Source organism: Felis catus, chromosome X (assembly GCF_018350175.1).
Source record: "Felis catus isolate Fca126 chromosome X, F.catus_Fca126_mat1.0, whole genome shotgun sequence".
Classification (NCBI taxonomy): Eukaryota; Metazoa; Chordata; class Mammalia; order Carnivora; family Felidae; genus Felis; species Felis catus.
Genome location: NC_058386.1, coordinates 58,306,757 through 58,323,566, shown reverse-complemented (window position 1 = coordinate 58,323,566; position 16,810 = coordinate 58,306,757). Strand labels below are relative to the sequence as shown.

The window sequence follows — 16,810 nt, the reverse complement described above, 5'->3', positions numbered from 1 at the left end:
AGAGCACACAGGTGGCAGTATCAGTTCAGAGTAGAATGAAAAAAAGTTTTCCAGTGGGAACAGGGAGGATTTTGCATTAAAATATTTGGCTAAATATGAAAGGGCTCCTGAGAACTTTGTAGACAGTTGTCATACAGACAAGGAAACATTTACTGAATGTCTACTATGTGCCAGGCAAATTAACTCATTTGATGTTTATAATCATCTCAGAAAGTACATTTTAGAGAAGTGGAGATGGGAGTTAAAGGGCTTAACTCCCCAAGTTCACAAAGCTAGGTAATAGAACTAAGATTCAAACCCAGGCGTGTTTTATCGCCAAAATTCATGTACTTCCCACTTTACCACAGTGCCTTCAATACAGAAACCAAGCACCAGCCATATTCTGGTAAGTCCTATTCTTGAAATCTGGAAACATACTCTCTCTTATGTCCAAATTTTTCAATATATTCAACAGAAAGACTATAAATTTCTTATTAATCTTGCTCCCTACTCTTTTGACATGTAACTTTAAAAAAGTTATAAATGTTACCAGTCTTCATTTATAAGGAAAAGGAGTCAATCCAGGAAAATGGGTGACGTCTGAGCTACACTGGGATACCTCAGAGGGAATAAGTCATCAGGCCTATAAGGCACAGGAACAACGTGGCCAATGTCTGTAACTGAGAATTCTATACTTTAGGGAAGTCTTCGAGCCCCATTTCATGGGCAAGGGAACTCCAGAGACTCCAGAAGACACGTTTGGCCATGGCAGTCAGGAATCTGGTATTTGTGAACACTGCCTAAACAACTAAGGCCCCACCCCACTCATTCATCCCACACCTGCTTCTTCTGGATTCAACAAGGCCACCAAGACCCATGGCCCTCACTCACCTTAGCCTTTGAGAAGACAAGAAAGCACACGAAAGGCATATGAAGAGGAAGGACAGAGAAGAAGGGTATCTCAGTAAATGTATCTGTTAACATGCTCCCAATTTCCCAAACTAATAAGCAAACTATAAGAGGCAGTTCTTAGTCTTCAAACTCACCTGAGGTGTGTAAGGCCCTGGAGTCATGGGGTCCAAGCTTTCTAATTCTGCTTCCTCCAAAGCAGCTTCCTTAGCTGTACATATATCCTTCTCGAGTTGAGTCAAATGCTCATCATACTGAGAAATAAAGAATATTAGTGAATTCACCGAACATGTGTTTTGGGCACTGGGGATATAAAAGTAAACAAAGCAGACAAAAATCCTTGTCTTCATGGACCTTATTTCCAGTGGCAGGTCACATACGATAATTACAGTAAATCATGACATAGTTTGTTAAGAACATTTAGTGCTAGGCAGGAAAATAAAGCAGGAAAGGAAATAAGGGACGAGGGGTGAGGTTGGGGGGGCAGGAGGTTACATTTGAAAATCAGATGGGCAGGGAAGGCCTCCTCACCCAAGGGAACAAAGAGATTCCAGGATGCTACATCCCAAGGGGACCCCCTCCCTACCACGTACCTCAGTCAGTGTCTGGTAACAGACATTCACAATTTCCTGGGCAGTCTTAGTATACTGACTTTCGGGCCCTACAAAAGAAAGAAAATGCCATGACCTTTGCAGACTTCAGTTCCAGAAATTTATTTCCAGCATTGGCAGTAGTGTCCCATGGTATCCTAGCCTCAAGAAATCATGCTTCGGCTTTAACTTGGACTCTTGCTCTAATTTTGGAGGTGGAAAATTTCAAATCCATACCAAAACAGAGACACTAATATGATGAACTTTCATGTACCCATTACCCAGCTTCAATGATTACCAATACAGGGTTAGTTTCATTTCATTTAAACCTCAACGTTTACACTCCTCCCAAATTATTCTGAAGCACATTCCAGTATCATTTCTGAAGCAAATTCCAGTATCATTTATTTCATCCACAAATTGTTTTAGTACGTGTCTTTGAGGACTCTTCTTTTTTTTTTAAAGGTTCTATCTATCTATCTATCTATCTATCTATCTATCTATCTATCTAGGGAGAGAGTATGCGTGCACAGGAGAGGGGCAGAGGGAAAGAGGGAGAAGGAAAGTGAGGGAGAGAATCTCAAGCAGGCTCCATGTGCAGCACAGAGCCAGAGGTGGGGCTCAATCACATGACTCTGAAATCATGACCTGAGCTGAAATCAAGTCAGATGCTTAACCAACTGAGCCACGCAGGCACCCTTTTGAGGACTCTTCTAAAATATACTCCATATGATATTACGGTGGTAGATATGTATCATTATACATTTGTCAAAACTCACAGAATGTACACCTAGAATGAACCCTAATGTAAACTATGGGCTTTGGGTGATTATAATGTGCCAATGTAGGTTCATCAAATGTAACAAACGTATCACTTTGGTAGGGGATGTTGATGATGGGAGAGCCTATGCATATGTGGAGGTAGGGGGTATATGGGAACTCTGTATCTCCCACTCAATTTTCCTCTGAACTGCTCTAAAAAATTGAATCTATATTTATAAAAAAAACAAACCAACTGTATTACATCTGAAATAACTCACAATAATTCTTTAATATTATTCAATACCCAGTCAATATTTAAATTCCCCAATTGTTTCATAAAGGTTCTTTTACATTTGATTTCTTTGAATCATAATGCAAATAAAGTCCACACATTGCTTTGAGACACTTTTACCAGTTTGGTGATTCTTTTTTTTTTTTTAAGTTTATTTTATTTATTTTGAGAGAGAGAACGAGCAAGTGGGGGAGGAACAGAGAGACAGAGAATCCCAAGCAGATTCTGCACTGTCAGCATGGAACCCAACACGAGGCTCAAACCCACAAACCGTGAGATCATGACCTGAGCTAAAATCAAGAGTTGGACACTTAACTGACTGAGCCACCCAATTTGGTGATTCTTAACTAGACTATACAGTTCCCCCATGGCCTTTGTCATAGGTTGCAGACTGGTGGCTTGGAAGTCAATCCAGTTTTGTTTAGCCCACATAAAAAATCATTTCAGTTTGTGAAGACAGACTGAGCTATACACCTATAACATAAACACTTTTTTGTATGTAAATTATACCTCAATAAAAAGTTTAGAAAAATCGTACTTAGTTGACAATGTTTAATGAGCGAGAAATTTCATGTAAAACCCCAAATGTCTGGCTTCTCTTGAAGAATGAAAAGATGTGGCCACACAGAGCCGTCATTCCCACAAAGCACCAATGGGCCAGGGCTGAGGAGCAGCTGCCCCTTTTAGATAAGGTGTGTGTTCTGCAGGTTACCAGCCCAGGTCTGCTTAACTCATTTATGCCTAGACCCTAAAGGCATCTGGGGTTTTAATCCTTAACTTTAATTATTCTTTAATATACTGTTCATTTACCCATTCATTCATTCTTAAAACATTTTTGAATACTTTCTATGTGCCAGACAGAAATGAGGACGATACAGACCATATCCTCAAGAAACTTAAAGTCTAGTACAGTAAGATAGAATATAAACAAATAGGGCAGGGGCGCCTGGGTGGCTCAGTCGGTTGAGTGTCTGACTTCGGCTCAGGTCATGATCTCATGGTTCATGAGTTCGAGTCCCGCATTGGGCTCTGTGCTGACAGCTCGGAGCCTGGAGCCTGCTTTGGATTCTGTGTCTCCCCCTCTCTCTGCCCCATCCCCACTCATGCTCTGTCTCTCTCTGTCTTAAAAATAAACAAAACATTAAAAAAATTTTTTTAAACAAACAGGGCAACAGAATGAAGTGAAAAAATTCATACAGGGTTCAGTAGAGGCACAGAGGAGGAAGTGGCCAATTCTGGGAAGTGAGAGGGGAAAAAGGAATTAGGAAAGGCTTCACAGGGTAGGTGATCCCTGAATTAAACCTAATATTTATTAGGATGCAAAGGCTAAAAAATACACCATGTGTATATGTGCAACTTTCATGCCAGACCTACTCTGATTATTATAAGCTATTATATGAACAAAGAAGTCTCTTTCAGTTAAAATCTCAGATAGGCCATGTGTTCTTTCAAAGATGTATTCTTTCAAAGTTGTATCCTTACACAAGCTGACTGTGACAAACAAAAATAAACTAGAAAGAAAACAAAGTCCTCCATCAAGATATTTAGGACACACATACAGCCAGCCAGAGCTGGCTCACCATCAAGGACAGTTTCAGTGATAAGCCCGCAGCTCAAATTTCCAGAGCTCTAATCTCCTACGGCCACCAGTAGCCTGGTCCTCAAAATACTGAGGGAGACAGACTGCAAAAGTTCTCAGATAAGCTTGCTCTTGTTGATAGCAATACAGGATGCTTGAGTAAATAGGCTGCATACAGGCCACAGGCCTCCTTCTGCAAGCCAATGCAAACAAGAACTGCTTATGGTATGCTGACAACGCTACCTATGGGGACTTGCCTTGTAGTTACAATTCCAGCCTATACATGAAGAATACAGACCTTACATGACTTCAATTTTGAAACCTAAACCTCAACTAACCCTTTAACACCTCAATGCTCTTCTTTAAAATACAGGAAAAATTAGGGGCGCCTGGGTGGCTCAGTTGGTTAAGCATCTGACTTCGGCTCAGGTCATGATCTCACGGTTTGTAAGTTCAAGCCCCGCGTTGGGGTCTGTGCTGACAGCTCAGAGCCTGGAGCCTGCTTCAGATTCCATGTCTCCCCCACTCTCTCTGCCCTCCCCTGCTCACACTCTCTCTATCAAAAATACACATTAAAAATATTTTGCAGATGGGGGGGCGCCTGGGTGGCGCAGTCGGTTAAGCGTCCGACTTCAGCCAGGTCACGATCTCGCGGTCCGTGAGTTCGAGCCCCGCGTCGGGCTCTGGGCTGATGGCTCAGAGCCTGGAGCCTGTTTCCGATTCTGTGTCTCCCTCTCTCTCTGCCCCTCGCCCGTTCATGCTCTGTCTCTCTCTGTCCCAAAAATAAATAAACGTTGAAAAAAAAAATTAAAAAAAAAATATTTTGCAGATGGAACCTCTTCCTTCCCCATTTTCTTTGCAGTATATAAAGAAATACCCACTAATAATAACCCCAAAATATATAAAAACACACACACTTATTTACATAGCTGATATACCTGTCCTTGTCCATGTGTTTGGATTGCTAGCTGTTTGTGTGCCTTCTCAGTTTTTAAGTCTGTGCTCTCAAGCATGACAAGGGGTTCAGCTATTTAACTCTATTACTCTACTAAATGCAAAATAGCTTTGAAGTATTTTTGATAAAAGATGGTGGTGGAGTTGGCAAACCATTTTTAACATGAACAAAAAAGGATAAAATATCTAATTTGCCCAAAGGAAATGAAAACACTAAGTTGAAAAGATACATGCACCCCCATGTTTTTTGCACCATTATTTACAGCAGCCAAGATATGGAAGCAGTGCAAGTGTCATCAAGAGATGACTGGATAAAGATGTGGTGTACACACACACACACACACACACACACACACACACACACGTACACAATGCAGTATTATTCAGCCATTAAAAAGAATGAAACCTTGCCATTTGCAACAACACGGATGGAGCTGGAGGGTATAATGCTAAGTCAGAGAAAGACAAATGCCATATGATTTCACTTATATATGGAATCTAACCCCCCCCCCCCCAAAATGAACAAGCAAACAAAAAACAGACTCTTAAAATACAGAGAACGAACTGGTGGTTGCCAGAGGGGTGGTGGGTGGGAGCATGGGTGAAATAGGTGAAGGGTATTAAGAGATACAAACTTCCAGTTCTAAAATAAGTAAGTCTCAGAGGTGAAAACTACAGCATAGGGAACATGGTTAATAATATTGCAATAGAGTTGTACGCTGACAGACGGCGACTATTGTCACCACTACTGTGTTGAGAATAGTGCGATGTATAGAATTGTCGAATCCCTATGATGTACACCTGCAATTAATATAACATTGTATCTCAAGACACCTCAATAAATAAATAAATAAATGCATACCCACCCCAAAAGGATAAGACACCCAGATGTTTTCTTATCCCAGGAATTCTTGAATGGGGTGGTAATGAGATAAAGAGATCCATGAATGTACTGAAACTAAACAAAATTCTATACGTAATATACAGTTTTCTGGGTGGAAGATCCATGGTTTTTCATCAGACTCTCAAAAGGGTCTATAACCACACCATTTCCATAAAGCTAAAAATACTGCTCTCTATTCTGCAGCAGTCAGGAGCTTACTAGAAGTAGGATGATCAACAGTAGGCTTCACAGATTAGGAAGAAAAGAGGAGTCCAGCAAAGAGACATATAAACTAACAGGGTCTCTGTGGGAATAATAAAGGTGCTGGAGCTATCATAGGGGGAAAAGGAGTAAGTGGAAAGTGAATTCAATTTCCTAGTCCCTAAAGGGTCACAACACAGAAAAACAGAACTAATTTTTTAACGAGTGATTCCCAAAACAACACAAAAATGAATGAAAGATAAGGCCATTTATGAATTATCACTGTGCCCTACAGGAGAATAAGCTACCTGTTTATAAAAAGAAATGTTTTTCCAAATATACTTTGCTTTTCTCTCTCTCCTTAAATCAGAGCAATGTAATTGCAAATGTCTTGTCAAGGAAATAAATCTATACTTGGCCTTATTTCAAATAAGGATTGGCAGTAACCTACAGAATCATATAGAATTCAAATCCAAATGTCCTTAAGTAGTGGTAATTCCAATGACAGCTCAGGAAGGCTGATTTTCCACCCAAATCAAGAAAATTCTTTTTGTCATTTCTAAGTTAATTGACCTCTGCAGAGATGTGAGAAGAAAGCTGCAAGCTTCATGGTTCTGGTGAGAGAGGGAAAACAAGTATTATTGCTTCCTGAAAGGTTTCAGTGAAAATACCAGTCAAGTTGGTGAGCAGTCCTGCTCAACCAAGGAGAAAAGGATGTTTGTGATCACTCTCAAGCTCACATATCCTTTGAGAATCTTTCCGTCGATACCCAAAATAACCTTCCTCCTAAGAAAATGAGTACTCTGCCAAAACAAACCTAAAGTATTATCTGACAGTGAACGGTGCAGGGGGATACGCACGTGTTCCAATGTGAATAATTAAAATTAAAAAATCAAATCAAATCCTAGCAGTAGAAAGCTCCCTTAAAAAAATCAGTGCCAGATTTAAAAAGGGAGAAGAAATCCATATAGCTAATTCCTAAAGAAACTATGCAATGGTCCACAGATCCCAAAGAAACTGAGCTTGAACTCTCTCAATTCTTAGATATTTATCACAAACTAGGTCCAGAAAAGGTAAAAAGAGAAGTAAATCTAATCTTCGAGACTGTAGCTAGGCTCTTTACATTATGTAGAATGTGGATCAAATGCAAATTAAGATGTTTAGTTTCTAAGATAAGAGGTCTGATCTCTCAAACTGGAGTAACAGAACCTCACTCAGAATCTGGACCAGAAATTCAAGAAGCCAGAAACTATCCAGAGGGGAACTGGGGTAATAAATCTCACTGGACAAAGGTATGATTTACATTCAGGACTGACTATCTGATGAAAAGCCCTAAAGAACCTGAAAATGCTTCTTTCTTTCCTAAGTGAACCACTATTCCATTCGGCAACTTAAAAAAATACATACGGGGCGCCTGGGTGGCTCAGTCGGTTAAGCATCCGACTTCGGCTCAGGTTATGATCTCACCGTTCTCGAGTTCGAGCTCTGCATTGGGCTCTGTGCGGACAGCTCAGAACCTGGAGCCTGTTTCAGATTCTGTGTCTCCCTCTCTCTCTGTCCCTTCCCCACTTGCGCTCTGTCTCTCTCTCTCTCAAAAATAAATACACATTAAAATTAAAAAAAATACATATAACACAGTCTTGGCTAAACAGTCACATCATATCTCTACAGCCATTGGAAAAAATAACCACATAATGACTTCAAAACACCTTTTCCTGTAGAGTACAATTCATAACAGGCCTTAACTCTTCATTTTTAAGCCAAGTACAGTGCCAGGTTCTGGTGATACAAAGATAAAAATTAAAAAACAAAACAGAACTAACAAAAACAAGACAGGTCCTTGACCTTGATGCCTTTCATCGCCTCATGAAGATTATACACTCACAATTTCAATAATGGAGAAAGTAATAAGGGACTGTAGAGGAAGTAGCAATGTGTCATAGAATGAAGCAGTGTTAAAGAAGACTTCATAAAAATTGTTCTCTTCAAGTCAACAGTGATGTGCTAACTGCCAAATGTGGTGAACATTTTTCATACTTGACCTTGGAAGCCCTGTGTTGTGTTTGCAGCCGATACTTACTTCTTCCTTAAAACTCTAATCCCATGGCTTCTGAAGCACCACTCTCCTTTCTTGGTACTGCAGCTCCACCTCTGGCCATTCGTTCACGCAACAGATATTTATTGAGTCTCTACTATGTGCCAAACATTACCCTAAGCACCAGGGATAAAAGACAGACATGGTTCCTGTCTACACGTAGCTTACAGCAATCACTTATTAGATTTAGACCATTAAGTCTACCTGTGGCCATTTTTATTTCCGTACTCTTGGCCCAACTCTACATGATATCAACTACAATAGCTTATAATGAATAAACATGGAGGAAGTTAACACTGATTTGTATCCCTCATGTTCAGGTTTTGTTTGGTTTCTCCTGACACCACAGAGGTGCCCTGAAAATACATTACACAAACTCCAGCGCTGAAAGAAAGCCTGTTTTTTTCTTGAGTCTCCTTTTTCTTTTAGTAAGTAATAATCTTTACTTTCTCCTATGATATTTTTTAAATATGGACTTTGTTGTAGCCTTAATATATTCTGGTACATATTTGCTTATTGGCATATGATACCATCTTACTCATCACAAGCACAAGACTTCAGGGAGATGCTGCCTCATACCAGATTGCTATCTATCTATCTACTAGCTCAATACAGTACACAAGAGGGCTAGCAAGTTATAGACATCGTATATTTCCTATCAAATTTTAAGTAGAAATTGAATTCCTGAACAAAGCAGTATTCTCATAGAAATGAAAATTCAAACGACAGCGACCACTGGACAATCTCCCTCTCCCTTCAGCCACAGAATATTTTTTTTAGAGTAGAAATTCAATTTCAGTATCTTTTGCAGAAACATTCATAATGACATTCATTTAGCTCTTTTTTCTTTAATTTTTTATTTAAAAATTTTTTAACATTTATTCATTTTTGAGAGACAGAGAGAGAGCCAGAGAGTGAGCGGGGGAGGGGCAGAGAGAGAGGGAGACACAGAATCTGAAGCAGGCTCCAGGCTCCGAGTTGTCAGCACAGAGCCCCATGAAGGGCCCAAACCCACAAACCGTGAGATCGTGACCTGAGCCCAAGTCAGACGCTCAACCGACTGAGCCATGCAGGCACCCCTTTTTTCCTTTAAATTTTTAGATGTTTATTCATTTTTTGAGAGAGAGAAAAAGAGACAGAGTGCAAGTGGGGGAGGGGCAGTGAGAGAGGGAGACCCAGAATCCGAAGCAGACTCCAAGCTCTGTCTGTGCTGTCAGCACAGAGCCTGACACAGGGTTTGAACCCATGAGCTGTGAGATCATGACCTGAGCCGAAGTCAGATGCTTAACCGACTGAGACACCCAGGCACCCCTAGCTCTTTTTCCTTTGAGTCATATACAAATAGATTTCACTTAAACAAGATGACATACTTACATGAATGAAAAATTGTCCATAACATACTATCAAGTGAAAAAATAAAACTGTAGAACAAAATGTAAATATGTGATTTCTTTTGTCAAAAAAGTATATGTATGTATAGAAAAAGGTCCAGGATGCTTCACATCAAATCTGGCAGTGGCCACTCTAGAGAATGGGATGGGGAAAAGGAGAAAGATGGGAAGATTTTTCCTTTTCACTTTTTATAATTCTGTATGGTTTGATTTTTTTAAGGAGCATGTAATTTTTTAAGATGGAAAAATTTCACTTCAGTTATATACTTGAATTTACAGAAATAATTTCATTGGTAAAGATTTTTAAACACTGATAATTCCGATGTTGTAGAAGTTGTAGGGGAACAGGCATTCTCACTGTTGTTTTTCACTATGAAGAGGTACAGCTTTTTAGAACACAATTTTAGAACATATATCAAAATTTCCTATAGAAATACTCCCTAGAAGTGCACAGTATCAATGAAATATAAAAATAGTGAAAAGAGGGGCGCCTGGGTGGCTCAGTCGGTTGGGCGTCCGACTTCGGCTCAGGTCACGATCTCGCGGTCCGTGAGTTTGAGCCCCGCGTTGGGCTCTGTGCTGACCGCTCAGAGCCTGGAGCCTGTTTCCGATTCTGTGTCTCCCTCTCTCTCTGACCCTCCCCCGTTCATGCTCTGTCTCTCTCTGTCTCAGAAATAAATAAACGTTTAAAAAAAAATAGTGAAAAGAGGTTTGCAAGCCAGCATTACACAAACACTTTAAATACCCAACAGGGGGGATGGTTAAATAAATTGATACATATATCTATGCTATGGGATACATTAAAAAGAATGAAAGAGATCTAATACGTACGAACAATAAGACAGGATCAATAACCATGTCAATTTTCCCCAAAACTGATCTCCAGGTTTACCTCAATTCTTATCAAAATCTTGGCAAGACTTCTCTGTATGTATATAAAGACTTCTCTAAAATATGAGTAAGAAGGCAAAAGAAAAATAAAATTTATAGAAAGAATAAAGGGAGGGGGCGCCTGGGTGGCTCAGTCAGTTGAGTGTCAGACTTCGGCTCAGGTCATGATCTCAGGGTTTGTGATTTGAGCCCCACATCAGGCTTGGTGCTGTCAGTGCAGAGCCCACTTCCGATCCTCTGTCCCCCACTCGCTGCCCCTCCACCACTTGAGCTCTCTCAAAAATAATTTTTTATATTCAATATTCATTTATTATAAAAATTTAAGCCCTTAATATATTATAAACATAAAGGAGATTATTGACTTTATGCAAGGTAGTTAACTAATATAAACATAAAACTAATAAATCATGAAGCCCAATGCTCTTTTAAATCAATAATGTTAGAACTATACCAACTATCATGTCCACACGTTTTATTGCATTTTAGCTCCTAATATATGTGGTAAACAAACAAAAAAGAATAAGCATTGTAGAAAATGAAAAGATGTAATTGTCATTATTCACTGATTATAAGATGGTCAACACTCAAAATAAGTTTAAAGCCCTAGAGAAAAGTATTAAAGTGGTAACACATCTCATTATTTTGGAAGTTATTTTCTTTAGGCAGTGTAATTTTAGAAAATTTAGGATTTGTAATAATAATACTATGAAATAATCTCAAATTTGTGCAAGAATTTCTTGGGTAAAATTGTACAAATCTGTTGAACACTGTTAAGAAAGAAAATATTCTACATAGAACATTTATAAATCCTAATACTCTACATCACAAAGTGACAGTCCTCACCAATATTTAAAATTCAACACAATTTCCAACAAAATCTATACCCTTTTGTTACATTGAGCTTGACAAGTTGTTTCTAAAATCTTGTTAGATTAGAAGAGGATGAAGAACTAAGAAATAAGAAAAACAAGGCTGTATTGAAGAGAATGTTTAAGATAAATGTGAAGGAGAATTAAAATCAGGAGACAATGGTTAATCAAAATGGAAAAGAAAAGGGAGGGACAAAGAATGTGAAGGTACAAGTGCAACTAAGAACAGAACAGGAGAGAACAAAGGTAGTGCCATCTCAGCCAGGAAATGAGCTGAACAGAATGAGTAGGAAAAGACAAAAAGAAAGCAAGTGAGGGCAGTCAAGAACCTAAAGAAAATTGTGCAAATAAAAAAAAAGGCACAGGTGCAAAAAGGATTATGGAAAAAGTTAATCCTAACAAGAAATAGAAAATATATTAGGATATATGTCAAGAATGAGAAAACATTAAATTAGGGATTTTAGGAAATCAAGAAAAAAGAAGTTTTCATTTAGAAGCATTGGTTTTCTAAGTAAGAAACTGCTACCAGAACAATTAGATAGGATTGTGGGGACCCAGCTGACTCTCAGAAGATTACTTTAACCTTAAGACATTCGAGATTCAACAGATGCAGGTGCAGGGAAAGCCTGCTAGGTGCTTCCCCTATGTTACTAAAAGTAGAAACTTCTGGGAATGACACTTACAAATTCCCTTCACTGGCAGCTTGAGAACAATGGAAAATACCACTCACACCTGCATAGACAATAATCATCACAAACTTTTCTTATCTTCTGTTTGTTCCCCTAGAAACCAATTTGTTCTTCCCACAGAAGCCCTTTCTTCCCCTTCCCATTTTTTTTAGAAGTTAGGTGCATAAGCTCTTGATCTTAGCTATTCAAGAGCTACACTTTTGTGAACTCCCACAGACACATGAATAAATTTGGGGTTTATCTCCCATTCAACTCTTTTGTCAGCTTGGGTTGCATGCCTCCATACCCAACATAAGGGGGTAGAGGAAAAGGATTTCCTCCCTAATAGGAATAACAAAAAGTCTTAAAACTTAGATATAAATTCATGTAACCTAAATATCAGAAAGCCCTTACAAGTGACAGAAACTGGATGGCAGAGCAATGGAAATAGAGAAATGAAAAAAAACAAAATATACCAAGAAGGAGAAAGATAAGTTATTACAGTAAATGGAAAAATGGAAACATGAATTAAAAATCAAAGATTTAGGGGATCCTGGGTGGCTTAGTTGGTTAAGCATCTGACTTTGGCTCGGGTCATGATATCGCAGTCTGTGAATTTAAGCCCCATGTTGGGCTCTGTGCTGGTAGCTCAGAGCCTGGAGCCTGCTTCAGATTCTGTGTCTCCCTCTTTCTCTGACTCTTCCCCACTCACACTCTGTCTCTGTCTCTCAAAAATAAAGAAACATTAAAAACATTTTTAAAAAATCAAAGATTTAGGCTAACTAACAACTCAGGCAACAACAGATGTTGGCGAGGATGCAGAGAAAGAGGATCTCTTTTGCACTGCTGATGGGAATGCAAACTGATACAGCCACTCTGGAAAACAGTATGGAGGCTTCTCAAAAAATTAAAAGTAGAACTACCCTACGACCCAGCAATTGCACTATTAGGCATTTATCCATGGGATACAGGTGTGCTGTTTTGAAGGGACACGTGCACCCCCATGTTTATAGCCACACTATCAACAATAGCCAAAGTATGGAAAGAGCCCAAATGTCCATCCATGGATGAATGGATAAAGAAGATGTGGTGTATATATATATATATATACATATACAATGGAGTAATACTTGGCAATCAAAAAGAATGAAATCTTGCCATTTGCAACTGCGTGGATGGAACTAGAGGGTATTATGCTAAGCGAAATTAGAGAAAGACAAATATCATAATGACTTCACTCATATGAGGACTTTAAGAGACAAAACAGATGAACATAAGGGAAGGGAAACAAAAATAATATAAAAAACAGGGAGGGGGACAAAACATAAGAGACTCTTAAATATGGAGAACAAACAGAGGGGTTGTGGGAGGGGGGATGGGCTAAATGGGTAAGGGGCACTAAGGAATCTACTCCTGAAATCATTGTTGCACTATATGCTAACTAACTTGGATGTAAATTAAAAAATAAATAATTTTTTAAAAAATCAAAGATTTAAGCAACAAAACAGTTGTGAGGACAGAGGAAGTAAGGAGGAAAGAAAAGTGGACATGATAGAGAAAAAAAAGGAACTCACAGTAACAAAAACAAAAGATGGGAGTGTGGGAGACTGAATAAAGAGAAAAAGTACGAATATCCTTGAATATTATTAAAATAGAATAATTTTCAAAATATTTTAGAGTGGAAACATTAAGAGATGAATAAAGGAAAGTAATTAATTTGGAAAGAGAAAAAAGGATTTAAATACTGGAAGGTGGAAAAATAAAAACCTGAATAAATGATGAATGAATTGGATAAGGAATAGAAGGCAATGAACATCAAGATGATAGAGAAGACAAAAAATACACACACATTAGGGATGAAGACAAGAGGAAACAGGATTAAAAATCTATTTGTGAAGGCAGATTATAAATGAAAGATACAGGAGTCTGAACAGAAGAGGCAACAGAGGAAACAGTGACGGTGTGGTTAATAAAATGAGCAGTAGGAAACTGTCAATGATTAACAAAAAATATGAAATACAGTAAGAGTAAGAATTTCAGCTTATGAACAGGAGTATACACTGAAGAGAAGAAGCTGAACAGGACAAGAGAAAGATGACATGAAAGGAAACAGTATATAAAATGATCAAACAAATTTATCCACTGGTAAAGCTAGAGCTCCCTAGGCTGTTATCAGACATCAGCAAAGCATGCAGGTCTTCAAGCTTTCCTGCTTATTTCCAGAAACTTCTGCAACTACCTGTACCCAAGTTTTCCCTGGCCTCCACTCCCTTGGGATTTATGTCCACAGCCCTCTAAAGGGGCATTTGGTTCTCTCTCACCACTTTGCAAGTATGGCCCTGGAACTGGGGGAGATTTCTGGAGGCTCCTCATGTCCATTTCCAAGACAGTCTCCCCATCCCTAAGGTGATGTCTCGAGACCATTCTAGGTACCTCATGTTTGCCTATAATGCATTAAAAAAAATAACCTCTCTGAAGTTATTAAACTGATGTAAATCTTTATTATTTTAAATAGTTAATACTGCCTGTTACATAATATATTGTAAGGTCTCCTACAATTCAATCTACTGGAATATGAATTAAATATTTTACCTCATTCCTTTTACTTGTTGAACACAAACACAAACTTCCCTTTCATTAAAAAAAAAAATATGGGAATGCAAGCTGGTGCAGCCACTCTGGAAAACAGTATGGAGGTATCTCAAAAAACTAAAAATAGAACTACCCTACAACCCAGCAACTGCATTACTAGGCATTTATCCAAGGGATACAGGTGTGCTGTTTCAAAGGGACACATGCACCCCCATGTTTATAGCCGCACTATCAACAATAGCTAAAGTATGGAAAGAGCCTACATGTCCATTGATGGATGAATGGATAAAGAAGATGTGGTATATATATATACAATGAAGTGTTACTCAGCAATCAAAAGGAATGAAATCTTGCCATTTGCAACTACGTGGATGGAACTAGAGGGAATTATGCTAAGTGAAATTAGTCAGAAAAAGATAAAAATCGTATGACTTCAGTCATATGAGGAGTTTAAGAGACAAAACAGATTAACATAAAGGAAGGGAAACAAAAATAATATAAAAACAGGGAGGGGGACAAAACGGATGAGACCCATAAATATGGAGAACAAACGGAGGGTTACTGGAGGGGTTGTGAGAGGGGGGATGGGCTAAATGGGTAAGGGGCACTAAGGAATCTACTCCTGAAATCATTGTTGCACTATATGCTAATGGATGTAAATTTTAAAAAAATAAAATTAAAAAAAAAGAATAAAGTGAGAGGAATTAATCTACCTGATGACAAGAATTACTATATATATATATATGTGTGTGTGTATGTGTGTGTGTGTGTACGTGTGTGTGTGTGTGTGTGTATATATATATAGATAGATAGATAGATAGATATATATAGCTACAGTAATCATGGTACAATGCAGAGGGATAGATACATAGATCAACGGAACAAAATAAATGCAGAAGTAGGGGGACCTGGGTGGTTCAGTCAGTTAAGTGGCCGACTCTTGGTTTTGGCTCAGGTCACGAACTCGCGGTTTGTGAGTTTGAGCCCCACATCGAGTTCTGTGCTGACAGTGCAGAGCCTGCTTGGGATTCTCTCTCCCTCTTTCTCTGTCCCTAAACAGCACTCTCTCTGTCTCTCTCTCAAAATAAACTTAAAAAAATAAATCCAGAAATAGACCCAGACACTCAACTGATTCTTTTATTTTTTTAATTTTTGTTTAACGTTTATTTATTTTTGAGACAGAGACAGACAGAGCATGAACGGGGGAGGGTCAGAGAGAGGGAGACACAGAATCTGAAACAGCTCCAGGCTCTGAGCGGTCAGCACAGAGCCCGACGCGGGGCTCGAACTCACGGACCGTGAGATCTTGACCTGAGCCGAAGTCGGCCGCCCAACCGACTGAGCCACCCAGGCGCCCCTCAACTGATTCTTAATAAAGGTGCTCAAAGCAATTCAATGGAGAAAGGAAAGCAATTCAATGGAGAAAGGATAGCCTTCTCAACAAATGAAATGCAACAACTGAACATCCACAGACAAAACAAAATGAAACTCAACCAAAACCTCTTATCACATACAAAAATTCAAAGTGGATTATGGATTTAGATGTGAAACACTGATACTACAAACTCTGAAAAGAAAATATGAGAGAAAACCTTTGTGACCTGGGGTTAAGCAGACTTCTTAGAGTTATACCAGAAGTGTACTCCATAAAAGAAAAAAATTGACAAATTGGACTTCATTAAAATTAAACATTTCTGTTCTTCCAAAGATAGTGTCAAAAGACTGAGACAACACAGACTGGGAGAAAAATCTTTGTCAATCGTACATCTAACATGATCCATTCATCTACTGATGGGTACTTTAGGTTGCTTCCATACCTTGGCTATTGTAAACAACACTGCAGGAAACACAGGGGTCCGTGTGTCTTTTCAAATTAGTGTTTTCATTTTCTTTGGGTAAATACCCAGCAGTGGAATTACTGGATTCTATGGTATTTCTATTTTTAACTTTTCGAAAAACCTCCTTACTGTTTTCCACAGTGGTTGCACCAATTAAATTCCCACTAACACTGCATGAGCGTTCTTTTCTCTCCACATCTTTGCCAACACTGTTATAAATAAGTCACAGGGATAAAAAGTATAGCATCGGGAATACAGCCAATAATATTTAATAACGTTCTACGATGAGAGGTGGTGACTACACACTTATCATGGTG

At 38.8% G+C, this 16,810-nt stretch overlaps 1 protein-coding gene across 12 annotated transcripts in view; it reads right to left on the bottom strand.

Annotated features, from left to right (window-relative positions):
* TAF1 (TATA-box binding protein associated factor 1) overlaps positions 1-16,810 on the bottom strand; it is an 84,150-nt gene that overhangs the window by 9,288 nt on the left and 58,052 nt on the right. For 7 of the 12 annotated variants that reach the window (XM_045051356.1, XM_004000620.6, XM_019823953.3 and 4 more), the window contains exons 33-35: positions 1,482-1,549; positions 1,026-1,142; positions 871-876 (exon numbers count right to left, since the gene is read on the bottom strand). In XM_045051356.1, the coding sequence (XP_044907291.1) occupies positions 871-876; positions 1,026-1,142; positions 1,482-1,549 (191 nt within the window). Of the gene's footprint in view, positions 1-870; positions 877-1,025; positions 1,143-1,481; positions 1,550-8,229; positions 8,361-16,810 lie in introns of those variants that run through there. The other 5 variants (XM_019823954.3, XM_004000619.6, XM_004000618.6 and 2 more) reach the window with 2 other exon arrangements.